The following is a 13,704-nucleotide window of genomic DNA, read 5'->3' on the forward strand; positions in this document are numbered from 1 at the left end:
TTAAATTTTTAAACATGGCAATCTGCATAATAATCCATGCGTACTTCATGCTAACTTTTTTTTAATTTTATGAACTTTATATGTATATATATATATATATATATATATTTAAAATTTTAATTTATTTATTTATGTGGCATATAAGATAAATAGTATCATGTCAACATAAAGTATACGTAGACTGTTTTGTGGGTTTCCATGCTAACATCATCAAAAAAAGTAATGTTCTAGTCAACATTTCCATTAAAAATAATATATTTAATACATCATATTATATAAACTTTGACAAATTATTTACTAGATTTTATCACACCCATGATGTGGGTGAACGAAAATATTTTATATTAAAAAACGTACTAATAAATGATTATAAGTGGGATGGCAAGGGTTTTTTATATGGATTTGTTGGTCTTGTGTTCAATTTTCAACTGATTTTTTTAGTTGTTTCATTGGAAAGTTATATAAATTTATGAAAATATTTTTATAATAATATTAATTACCCTTTAAAGTAATAGTATTTTAATAATTTTACAACTAAATTAGTATCGAATTGACTCGTGACACCAACTTAATTAATCAATAGATATTACATTTATTTATGTACAGATTATAGTATTGTGTGGCAAGTCCATTTCTCATCAGTGTAGGGTTTTCATATCAATCATGAAACAATGCACTGTGGCTAAATTTGGTTTGGCCTAATTACAAGATATAGCATGGTATATAGTATGAAATAAAATGCAAAAGTGTGGGTAGGACCAAATCAGCGTCATGTTGTGCTTAAATTCAACTTTGCCATCTTTGAATTTTATCAATGCCTTTTGACTTAAAAGTATATATATTTGATAGTCCATATTTAGTTGCTCATATCTTCTTTTTGACAGACCCTCTTAATTGGCCTGTTTGATAAAGTTTTGATTTCAAAGCATCTGATACACCAAGTTTATGTACTTGCCCACTTTCTTTGGCTGAAAGAGATTTTTATTTCCAGAATGGTTAATTTACTTGATGGGTCCCTGTAATCCTTTATCTATAAAAGTGAACCTTTACTTTTGAACCTTTACTTGATGGCAATAAGATCGAATGTTAAAAATGTTGATTTGGTGTGTTTTAAAGTGGCTTTTTTTATAATAATAATAATAAGCAAGCTACTGAGTCCTTGTTGCGTTTTAAAAAATATTGAATTTTGATTTTCTTTTCATGTTACTTTAAAATATGATAATCGTCTCCTTGCTTCAAATTAAATGTATAAAGATTAAATTGCTCGCTTTTATAATAGAGGGATTAATTTACTCAGGAAAAATTGGCGATAATCATGACGAATAACATTAAAAATCGATGCTTCAATTGATTTAATATGTGCCATAAAATCGAAGAAAAGTAAAAAAAAAAAAGATGGGTCAAATTCGATGAAAAATGGTTTAAACTAGATTTAAGTTTAAATAATTAATTTTGTTGTTATAGTTTACAAATGAATGTTTATGTTATTATTTAAAGGAAATTATTGGGTATATTGTCAATGGAGTTTTTCGACTTTCCAAGTAAGATTAGAGGTATAATAAAATATTTTTAAAAAAACACATGTTTATTTTTTTAAGTTGCTTGTGGAATAAATAAGATACATTGTGAGTGTAATAAATATTCACCAGTTATTTGTATTTTCATTTTTATGAAATTTTAACATTTTTACTATTAAATTAATTAAATAGAATATTGATAGAAAATCTAACCAAGAAGGTAACGATATGTTGGTTCCATCTTTATTCTTTACAATTAGCATATATAAAGCTTAACGAGTTGGGTTCCATTTGATTATTTGGCCCATGTAAATCAGCCCAAGTTATCATTCAGCCTTTTTTATGCTCTCTATTATATAAATACATACATACACACAGGGATGAACCAGATCCATGAGGCCGATAAATAGAACCCAATGACTCCAACTCCTTTAATTTAACTTTTCAAATTGGACCGATGATCATACCCATAAATTAGACTCCTGAATTACATCAGTAAACTACGGCTCTTGAATTGGATTCATAAACAACTTGATTGCTCCATTTTTGACTAGATGAAGTTGTTTAATTACTTCTTGATATTAGAGGGTTTGATTGGAAATTTTCACCAAAACTAAACTATATATATTAAATCTCAAGCCTCATCATAGTATAAGGGTTAAAACAAAATTTAACCATTATCTTATAATGTAAAAAATAAAACAAGGAAATTTAAAAATAATAATCACGTATTTATCTCTAAAACTATTAGTACATTCAAATTACATATACTTATGTAATATTTTAATAAAAATTAATAATATTAACTATTTTAACTAATTAATAACATTATAAAAATATAATCATCAAATAAAGTAAAATTCAAGGCTAATGGAAAGGTCAAAATTGAATTTTAACAACATTTCTCTAATGCGAAGAAGAAGAAGAATGTAACCACGTGCCAATAGAAGGAAGGTCCTTGGGCCTTCCTTTTTTATATATATAGGTATATAGAGATTATTTCACCCACCTTATTAAAAAAGAAATAATATTTACAAAAATGACACTGATTTAAAAATATTTACTTAAATGATTTAAAATAAATAATAAAATTGGGTTATAGGAACTAGATGGCCAGCACCACTATTTTTTATTAAAAAATAAATTTTTGAGATTTTGGACGTTAGATGACCGACACCCATATATTTTTTTTCAAAATTTTTTTTTGGAATACTGGCACACTGATGGCTGGCACCCCTTTATCTAGTTAAAAAAATTTATTTTTTGGAGTATGTGGTGCCAACCAACAAATAGCCAAAGTCACTCAACAAAAAGGATAGAATTATTGCAACATTAACCCCTCCTTATTTTCCTATCTTTTTGATTTCCCAAATTGAGTGTGGAAAGTAAAGAGATACATATGAAAATACAGAAACTAGGAAGAGTTAAAATTATTTAAAATCTTACTAAGCTAGAGATGATATGTATAAGTGATGCTGTGGATTTATTCACATTGTAAATTGATGAATATAGCTTCATAAGTATTATCTAAACCACACGGCTTGGCCACACAGCCGCGTGACCCCTGCAGTGTTGAAAAATTTTAAATATTTTTGAAAAAATTTTCGAGTTTTCGATTAAGTCCCGATATATATTTTGAGCCTCGGTGGCTCACATAAGGGATCGGTCATAAGCATACTATACCATTATAACCACAAGCGTGCAGTTGAACATAACTCTTTTCAATTAATCATATGATAAGTCATTTGATAAGATATTGCGTAACTTAAAACTTGCCACTCTTTCACGATCACAAGTATATTTTCATTTGAGCACTTGCCGTTTCAACACATCATATAAATAAACATATTACCATTTAACCAATTGCTTGGCACTTGTCTAAGCATCAACAGTAACACTTGTCAGCATACTTAAACATATTCATATAAATTCAACATAGATAAACTTATTTTCTCGTCATATTACACTTGAATTTATTGCTCATCTCAACATACATAATTTCCTTGTAGCAACATATCAAAGATAATCACATTTTTACATGTCATGATACCTATCATTCTTTTGTTGTTTCTTTATAAACATATATCATTCATTTCATTATATCAATATTTCACGCACCATCATTTCCATATATTTCAGGTATATATCTGTGATAATTCATTTCAAACTCATGTTATCTCATATCAGAACTTTACCCATTGAATCATTTAAATATCAATGGTACACTTATTTTAGATCAATATCAATAATAACCATAAGTCTTCCAATACTGTTTTCATATGTCACTTACCAATCTTTGTCAAATTAGAGAACGTCTTGCGGATTTGAGTTCGTCGTTTGCTCAGTGCCACGATTCACAACTCAGTATGGAAACACCATACTTACGTTTTACACTTTGCCATGGATCAACCATGGTCTTATCCGTCAATTCATCACTGATCACTGAACACTTTGCTATGTTTGGCACACTATATCACTTTGCCATGATTGGCACACTTTATCACTTTGCCATAGTTCAACTATGGACTTGCACTTCCACACTTTTCACTTGTCGCTGATCAGATAAATGTAGCTAAAGCTACCACTTATCACTTTTCACTTGTAGCCGAAGCTACCACTATTCACTGATCAGGTAGCTGGAGCTACCACTTTTCATCGATCGGTGGTGAAGCTACCACTTTTCATCGATCGGTGGCAGAAGCTACCACTTTTCATCGATCAAGTAGCAAGCTACCACTTTTCACATTGTACACACAAGGCGTACATTTCCTTTTCAAGTGTACACACAAAGTGTACATTTCCTTTTTAAGTTGTATACACACAGTGTACATTTCCTTTTCCAGTTGTACCTTTTAGGTACATGTATCCTTTTCAAGTGTCACCCTTTCAGGTGAAATTCCTTTTTATAATGAGATCATAAGATTACTCCTTTCGGAATAACCTTTACTGCAACACATGCAATACCTCATTTATAAGGGTAATTACCTGTCCAATCAGAATTCAATATTCGAACGGATTCTTGTACCCTTTTTATCAATCACATATATCAGATGTTAACATTTTCATGCTACATATTCATGTCATTTACATATCACAATTCTCACAAGTCAATAATTAAATCAATACATTTTCATACTTAATTAAGTTATATGAGCTTAATTAAGTTATATGAGCTTCCCTGGCTAAATTATAGAAATATCAAGATTCAGGGGCATTTTGGTAATTTTACATTTTTTCGATTTTTCACCCGATCTTGATCTAAATTAATAATTTCATTCAATTTATTAATTTAAATGCTAAAAAAATTCATTTTCTTCAATTTGGTCCTTTTTTGACATTTTTACAAAATTGCCCCTAAAGTTTTACTCTTATTCAATTTAGTCCATGAACCTAAAACATGCAAATTAGCCATTTTTAAAGTAAACCCATATTAACTAAATATTCATATATTTTCCTCCTCCTCCTCTCCATTCCACATCCTTAATTTATACATAATTCCACTATTTACTTATATGTTCACATCAAGCTGTCTACTTGAGTCATAGTTACTAAATTATTTATATCTTGAGCTACAAAACTCGAAATTAAGATCCGCTAATCTTTCCTGAAACTAGACTTACATATATTTTTACCATAAAATTTTTAAAAGTTTTTGGTGTAGCCAATAAGTACAGTTTATTCTTTAAAGTCACCTCTGTTCTGCTGTCTGACAGTTCTGACCCTTCTTTACTAAAAATTAATTATCTCCTCGTACAGGATTTGAATGATGTTTCCGTTTGTTTATCTTGAAAATAGACTCATTCAGGATTCTAAAAATATCAATTTAAGCCCATAATTATTTTTATCCAATTTTTGATGATTTTACAAAGTCAGAACAGGGGAACCTAAAATCAATCTGACCTTGTCTAACTAAATTTGTTATATCTCACAATTTACTATTTCATTGCTTACACCATTTCTTCTATGAAAAACTAGACTTCTTCTATGAAAAACTAGACTCAGTAAAATTTAATTTCATTTTTTATTCAACTTCTAATTCAATTTCCACAATTTTTGGTGATTTTTTAAAGTTAGACCACTGCTGCTGTCCAAAACTGTTTTAGTGCAAGATATTAATTACCATGTTTATAACACCCTTATTTTCTTTCTTTACACTATTTCTCATCACTTTCTCTTGTTTTCTCTTCACTAACATGTCAAGAACATAGGACCATATGTAAGGAAACTCTACATTAACATCAATCCCATGCTTTTTCAATAATATCAAACTTAAAAATATATTGATATTATGATGTTCTTACCTTGTTCTAGTCTTCATCTTAATTTTCTCTCTCCTCCAGCTTCTATTCCTTGAATCCAATTTGATATTCTAACTCCCCATAGTCTCCTTAACATTTTTCTCTCTTAGTAGCTATGGAAATTCTTTTGATTTCTAGGTGAAAATAGTAAATTTTTTGTGGAATGACTAAATTGTAAAGAAAAGAAAACTTTCTTTCTTTTCTTCTCTTCTAACATTTGCATGCATGGAAAGATGATGAGAATTCTTCATCTTTCCTTCCTTATATACTAAATAAATATTAATAAAATATTAATAAATATCTCATTAAAATATTAATAAAATAATATTTATCTAATTAATTAATTTAAAATATCATCAACATAACCATTGCATTCTAGAATTATCTCTCTTACTAATTGACCATTTTGCCCTTTCTGATCTTTTAGAATTCCATCCTTGAGTCATCACTTAATTTGGTAAAATTGTCATTTAGTCCCTCATAATTTTTCACCTATTCAATTTGGTCCTAATTCATCCATTTTCCTTAGTTTCTAGATCATTCCACCCTTAAAATATTTTCATTATTGGTCCTTCAAATTTTTCATATTTACACTTTAGCCCCTCAAATTTTGAGTATTTACTCTTGTGCAACAAGACTTTTCTCATCTTTACAATTTAGTCTTTTTTTGAATTAATATATCATAATATACTTCCCAAGGTTGACACAACTCAAAATTTTCCTTTTGTCACTTTATTTTCTTATTTTACTATATCAAGGATAATATTTTCTTGTAAAAATTTTCAGAGTATTACACTTACTTTAATAATTTTCTATCTTTTATAATAATTCAAATAAACATTGTTAAAATATTGTTTCTTTTATTTTAAAAATAATGAGTAATATATTTATAAATTTAGAAATGTGTATTACACGTTATTTTTAAAATAAAAGAAACAATAATTTAGCAATGTTTACTTGAATTATTATAAAATATGAAAATCATTAAAGTAGGTTCTAATTTTATAAAAAAATTAATTTAATTGTGCATATTAAATTTAAAATTTTAAATTTAATAATAATGTGAGTGATGCAATAATAATTAAAAACATAATGAGTAGTTCAATTTTATTTTAAAATATAAAATATGTAATTAAACTTGGAAAATAAAAAGATGGAAAAACAAGGAGGGGTTAATGTTGCAGCATTCCCATCCCTTTTGTTGGGTGACTTTGGCCATTTGTTGGCGAGCACCACACATCCCCAAAAAATTTTTTTTAATCAGATAGAAGAGTGCCAGCCATCAGTGTGTCAGCACCAAAAAAAATTTTGAAAAAAAATATATATGGGTGTCGGCCATCTAGTGTCCAAAATCCCAAAAATTATTATTTTTTAATAAAAAATAGTGGTGCAAACCATCTAGTTCTCATAACTTAATTTTACTGTTCATTTCAGGTCATTTGGGTGAATGTTTTTGAACCAAAATTATTTTTATAAATATTAAATTTTTTTGGGTTAGATGGATAAAATAGCCTATATAGATATGATTATTGTTTGAAATATCTTTTAAAGAATTATAGTTAAATCAGTGAATTAGAAAGTTCATTTCAGATCAACTCAATTTAAATATAGGTTAATTCAAATTTTAAAACTTGCATGTTAATTTTATTTAAACTATTTTAATTTTGAGTCATATTTGGTTTAGGTCAATTTTGAATGCAAATTATTTTAATATTTGGTTTAGGTCAATTTTGAATGCAAATTATTTTAATTTTGAGTCATATTTGATTTAGGTAAATTTGAACGCAAATTATTTAGGGTTTGAGTTGTTTTAGGTTTGTTCAATTCGCATTCAAATCATTTAGGTGTTTCAATTAGGTATTTTAGTCAGGTCATTTTTAATTATTTATTCGGATCAGTCTGAAGAATTATTTCTAATTTGAGTTTAATTGATTTTGAATTGATGTTAATGAAATCAATTTTGGAATTTGGATGAAATGTTTGATTATGATATATATAAAAATGCACAAACATCACATATATCCAATCATGTGGATCTACTAATTATACAAATTATAGGATTACTATATCATTTGATACACGAGTTTGGTTTCAATATTCAATGTGATATCTAAATTTTTTTTATTCAATGTAGTATTTAAATTTGGATTTCGTTACACAAAATGATATTTGTGACAAAGGGTGTTAACTTTTTCATGCTATTCGATGTGGTTAATGTAATATTTAACTCATGGCAACGATGATGTTACAACATTGTTATCATTCAAAAATTAGAAAAAATAGTAAACTATCTAGTTGGTCACTCAATTTTTAAGGCACTTTTATTTTGATCACTTAAAAAATAATTCTTGCAATTTTATCACTGCCATTAGACAAATGTATTATTTTAGTCACTCAATTATTAAATCCCCAACAACGACTAACTGGATGTCAGATCTTATTCACGCTTTCATTTTGGTCACAAAAAAATTCTTACAATTTTATCACTGCTGTTAAAGAAACTTATTATTTTACTGATGATTTTCAATTAAAATTTTCCATTTAACAATTGAGATTGAAAATTTCCATTTCCATTACTAATTCAAGTTCATGTTACATCATGGAGATTCACAATCCTATTTTATACACTAAAATCAGAATACAAAATGCAAACATTAAGACACATTTCCACACATCATAACCTAAATTTTACATAGATTGCAAATAAACAAATAAAATACCCAAATGAAGAACACCAAAACTAAACCCATTTTTTTCCATCACTTCATTACCGAAATGAATAACAAGTAAATCAACAAACAAAAATCTTAAACCCCCAAATAAACCCAAATAATCTAATATGATGGGAAATATTCTAAGAAATGAAAAACACTCAAACTATATTTAGAATTTTTTTCATCACTTCATTATTCAAACCAAAAATCAACAAACTAACAAACAAGAACCTTAAACCCTAAACTCTAGATAAAGAACATTCAAACTAAACTCAGAGATGATGTGAGTTTAGTTTGGATTTAGAGTTGATGGTTTTTGTTTGTTGGTTTGGGTAATAAGTGATTGGACAAAATTATGGCTTTAGTTTGGGTGTTGTTGGTTTAAGTATTTTGTTGGTTTATTTGCAATTTATGTAAAATTTGGGTTAATATTTGTTAATGTTTTCATTTTGTAAACTGATTTGAGTATAGGGATGGAGATTGGAAATCTTCACTAATGTAATACGAATAGGAGTTAATAATAGAAATGCAAATTTTGAATATCAATTGTTAATGGAAAATTAGAAGTCAAAATTGTCTACAATAATCAAATTGAAAGGATTTTTTTAGTGATCAAAATGAAAGCACGAACATGAAGTGGCATATGGAGTTAGTAGTTGTTAGGATTTAATATTTTTTTAGACGATCAAAGTGAACGTACTTTAAAAATTGGGTCACCAATTAAGTAATTTATATAATAAAAAAATCTAAAATCTAAAATATATATAAAAATTAAAACTATTTTATAATGTTTCATAAACATTAAAAATCAATTTTAATACTTTTCATATTTTTTATAAAAAGTATAGTTTTTATAAAATAAAATTACAAAAATAAATTAAAAACAATTTATATAAAAAATTAAATCAAACTCATGAAAATGTTCATTGGGTAATAATTTTTAGGTTTTTACTAATATAATTTAAAAAAATAAAAAATCTTGAAATGATATAGGAAAAAAGTAATGACAAAATGATATGGACCAAGGTGGTGCCGCCTATGGTAGTGGCGTGACCACCCTAGGTCCCACTGATTCTGTCATTTTAAAAACGAAAAAAAAGGGTTGTGTGGGTCCCAGAGGCCGCACCGGTTGTGCCTCTGGCAGAGGTGGCACTGGTTGTGCCTCTGGCATAGGCGACACCGGTTTTGCTATACTACATTAAAAAATAAATATATCCAACTCAAATACAAATATTTTTATTATAATTTAAAATATTTAATAAGTAAAATATTTTGGTTAAAATATAATATATTTAATATTTTCGGTTTTTATATAAAAATACTAAAATAATACATTTGAAACATTATGTACTTAAATAATATAAAAAATACGAAAATTGTATATTTTAAAAATAAAATTAAAATATTAAAAATACAAACAAAAGGCCAAAATCGGGTTATTTATTAAATTAATATAAAAAACACTAAATTAATACATGTGAAATATTATGTACTAAAATAATATAAAAAATAAAATACGAAAATAGTATATTTTAAAAATAAAATTAAAATTTTAAAAATACAAAGAAAGGGCCAAAATCAGGATTATTTACTAAATTAATATAAAAACACTAAAATAATACATTTGAAACATTATGTACTAAAATAATATAAAAATAAAATACTGAAAATAGTATATTTTTAAAAATAAAATTCAAAACTTTAAAAATATAAAGCAAGGGCCAAAATCGGGTTATTTACTAAATTAATATAAAAACACTAAAATAATATATTTGAAATATTATGTACTAAAATAATGTAAAAATAAAATATGAAAATAATATATTTTTAAAAATAAAATCTTGGAATTTTAAAATACAAACAAAGGGACAAATTTAGGTTTATTTACTAAATTAATATAAAAAACACTAATAATACATTTAAAACATTATGTACTAAAATAATATAAAAATAAAATATGAAAATAGTATATTTTTAAAAATAAAATCCAAAATTTTAAAAATACAAAGAAAAGGGCCAAAATCGGGTTATTTACTAAATTAATATAAAAAACACTAAAATAATACATTTGAAACATTATATTCTAAAATAATAAAAAACAAAATATGAAAATAGTATATTTTAAAAATAAGATCCGAAAATTTTAAAATACTGAAATTTTTTATTTCCCAATGAATTTAATTAATTACATATTATAATATATTTTAAAATAATATTGAACAACTTATCATGTGTTTTTAATTATTTTTGCATCATTGAAATTATTATTAAATAAAAATTAAATTAAATTAAAATATATTGAATCGCATCTTTGGGTGTATTAAATATATTATATTTTAAATTAAAATATTTTAAATTATAATAAAAATATTTGTATTTGAGTTGGATATATTTATTTTTTAATATAGTATAGCAAAACCAATTGTAAATCTATGCCAGAGGCACAATTGGTGTCGCCTTTAGGACCCACACAACCCCTTTTTTTTATTTTTTTCGTTTTTAATTTTTTTTCTTTTTAATAGAAAATGACAAAATCAATGGGGTCTAGGGTGGTCACGCCATTGCCATAGGTGGCACCAACCTGATCCATACCATTTTATCATTACTTTTTTCCTTATATTATTTCAGTATTTTTATTTTTTAAAGTATATTAGTAAAAACTCTAAATTTTTTATAAAAATAATTTAATTTTTACATAAATAAATTTTATAAGTTTTTGGATTTTAATTTTTAATGATTGATATTACAATGATATCAGGTTAAAAAATTTAACTTATCATTTTATGTAAAAATTTAAAAATATAAAAAATTTAAGCAAATATTAAAATCAAACTAAGTATATTAATTCCATTGTCGGGTCCATTCCGGATCCTGTTTTGGGTACAGTAAAAGGATCCTCCTTTTTTCAGTGTACCATTCCAAATGACACTGATCTCCACCTAAAGCAAAACCCCTAAACCCTAAATTACCTCAAAAACAATGGCTTTGTTCTCCCGCATCCGTACTTCGGCAACCGCTGCATCTTTCCACCTCCGTCGCTTCTCCATCCTCTCTCCAGACTCACCCACTCCTCTCAGCGCTCACCAGAAAACACGCGCCGCCCTCTCCCTCCTAAAATCAGAGCAAAACCCCGACCGCATCCTCAATATCTGCCGCGCCGCCTCACTCACCCCGACTTTCCACCTCGACCGGATCGCTTTCTCCGTCGCAATCTCCAAACTCTCCGAAGGTAACCATTTCCAATCCATCGATACTTTCCTCCGTGAACTCAATTCACGTCCCGACTTGCAACACGAGCGTTTCGTTTCCCATTCTTTAATCCTCTACGGCCAAGCCAAGATGCTAAACCATGCCTTGACGACGTTTGACGAATTTTACAACAAGGGGTATTGCCGTTCGACGAAATCCCTAAATGCTTTGCTTGTGGCGGCTATTTTGGCGAAGGATTATAAAGAAGCGAAGAGAATTTTCGTGGAATTCCCTAAAAGGTATGGCATTGAACCCAATTTAGAGACTTACAATACTGCAATTAAAGCTTTGTGTGAGTCTGGGTCATCGTCCTCAGTGTATTCCATTTTGGTTGATATGAAAAGCAAAGGGATTAAACCAAATGCTACTACTTTTGGGACTTTGTTAGCTGGTTTTTATGCAGAGGAGAAATATGAAGATGTTGGGAAAGTGTTAAATTTGATGAAGGAACATGGGGTTTCTGTTGGGGTTAGTACTTACAATATAAGGATTCGGAGCTTGTGTATGTTGAAGAAATCTAATGAGGCAAAGGCTTTACTCGATGGGATGCTATCAAAAGGGATAATGCCGAATTCGGCTACATATAACCATTTGATTTATGGGTTTTGTAGGGAAGGGAATTTGGAGGAAGCTAAGAGGTTGTTTAAGAGTATGGTGAATAAAGGTTTGAAGCCTGATAGTCATTGTTATTTTACATTGGTGTATTTCTTGTGTCAAAGTGGGGACTTTGAGACTGCTTTGAGGTTTTGTAAAGAAAGTATGGAGAAAAATTGGGTTCCGAATTTTTCAACTATGAAAGCTCTCGTGAAAGGACTTGCTAGCATATCTAAAGTTGAGGAAGCAAAGGAACTTATAAAGAATGTTAAGGAGAAGTTCTCCAAAAATGCAGATGCATGGGATGAAATTGAAAAGGATTTGCCCCAGTAGAGAAGGTAAGCAGGGTATCCTATCTTAGAGTCTTTTATTAAAATTAATCAGTTACATTTTTGCATGGAAATGAAATAAGTAGGGCCTTTTTACTCATGAAGGATGAATTGTTTTCATTTTGTTTGCTGAATTTTTGAAGAGCATATTTTATTTTACTAGGATTATTTTGGCAGTGGAACTATGCCCAACAATAACTTTTTTTCCTTCTTATGGAGACTTGTTTTATAAGTTATTTTAGATGTCCTGGGATCTTTACTGTAAACAGCTATCTCCATTTTTGAATGAAATCTGTTATGAAGTTGATGTTTATGATGGAAGTGCTGCTGATTTTGCTCTAATGCTGGATTAATTGATGAAACTTGACTTTGACAAGTAAGATTGATTGAGATATATTCTTGATTGGATGGTTGAGGCTATGAAACTTATTGAGCTAGTTCTCGAAAGTTACTTTGTAGGCAGCAATCTCTTTTTTTCTGGTACAATTTATGATATGGGGAGGGGATGACAATATCAGAGTTTGGGCCTTGCTCATTAGGGTGCTGGACTTGAGAAGACAATCTTATATCGACGTATTATGCGAATCGTGTTTATCCCATTAGGTTATTTTCAGGTAATTAATTAGGTTGATTTCTCCATCTTGCATTTTGCTTTTGTTGAATGTCTATTTTATTGTTTCGTTTTCCTTTTGAAAGTTAGGAATTTAATGAAAACCAACTCTTTTTAAAGGTAAAACTACCATACAAGTCATTGTACTGTATATTGGATTGCATTTTTTTCTCTTTTATTGCAAAGCAAATTGGTTTATGTACCTTACAGAAAGGAGGAAAATAGACTCTACATTGATGAGAGCTTTAACTACTATTTCCAAAAAAGTGTCTATAGTTGAAGCCTTATTTTGGCGCTTTATATGCAAGGTATAATAACAATTTAGTTCTCAATTTTTGCACTCCTTTTCAATTTGGTCTATAGTCAATTATTTGGAGCAAATTGTGTTTAATT

At 28.1% G+C, this 13,704-nt stretch overlaps 1 protein-coding gene across 1 annotated transcript; it reads left to right on the forward strand.

Moving 5' to 3' along the window:
- The first annotated feature begins 11,387 nt into the window (after positions 1 to 11,387).
- LOC108454229 (pentatricopeptide repeat-containing protein At1g61870, mitochondrial-like) lies at positions 11,388 to 13,437 on the forward strand. The gene is made up of 2 exons (XM_017752618.2): positions 11,388 to 12,710; positions 13,161 to 13,437. Exon 1 carries the CDS (start codon positions 11,509 to 11,511, stop codon positions 12,703 to 12,705), a length of 1,197 nt encoding a protein of 398 aa, XP_017608107.1. The 5' UTR covers positions 11,388 to 11,508; the 3' UTR covers positions 12,706 to 12,710; positions 13,161 to 13,437.
- Positions 13,438 to 13,704: the final 267 nt, after the last annotated feature.

The sequence above is a fragment of the Gossypium arboreum genome, chromosome 9 (assembly GCF_025698485.1).
Source record: "Gossypium arboreum isolate Shixiya-1 chromosome 9, ASM2569848v2, whole genome shotgun sequence".
Lineage (NCBI taxonomy): Eukaryota > Viridiplantae > Streptophyta > Magnoliopsida > Malvales > Malvaceae > Gossypium > Gossypium arboreum.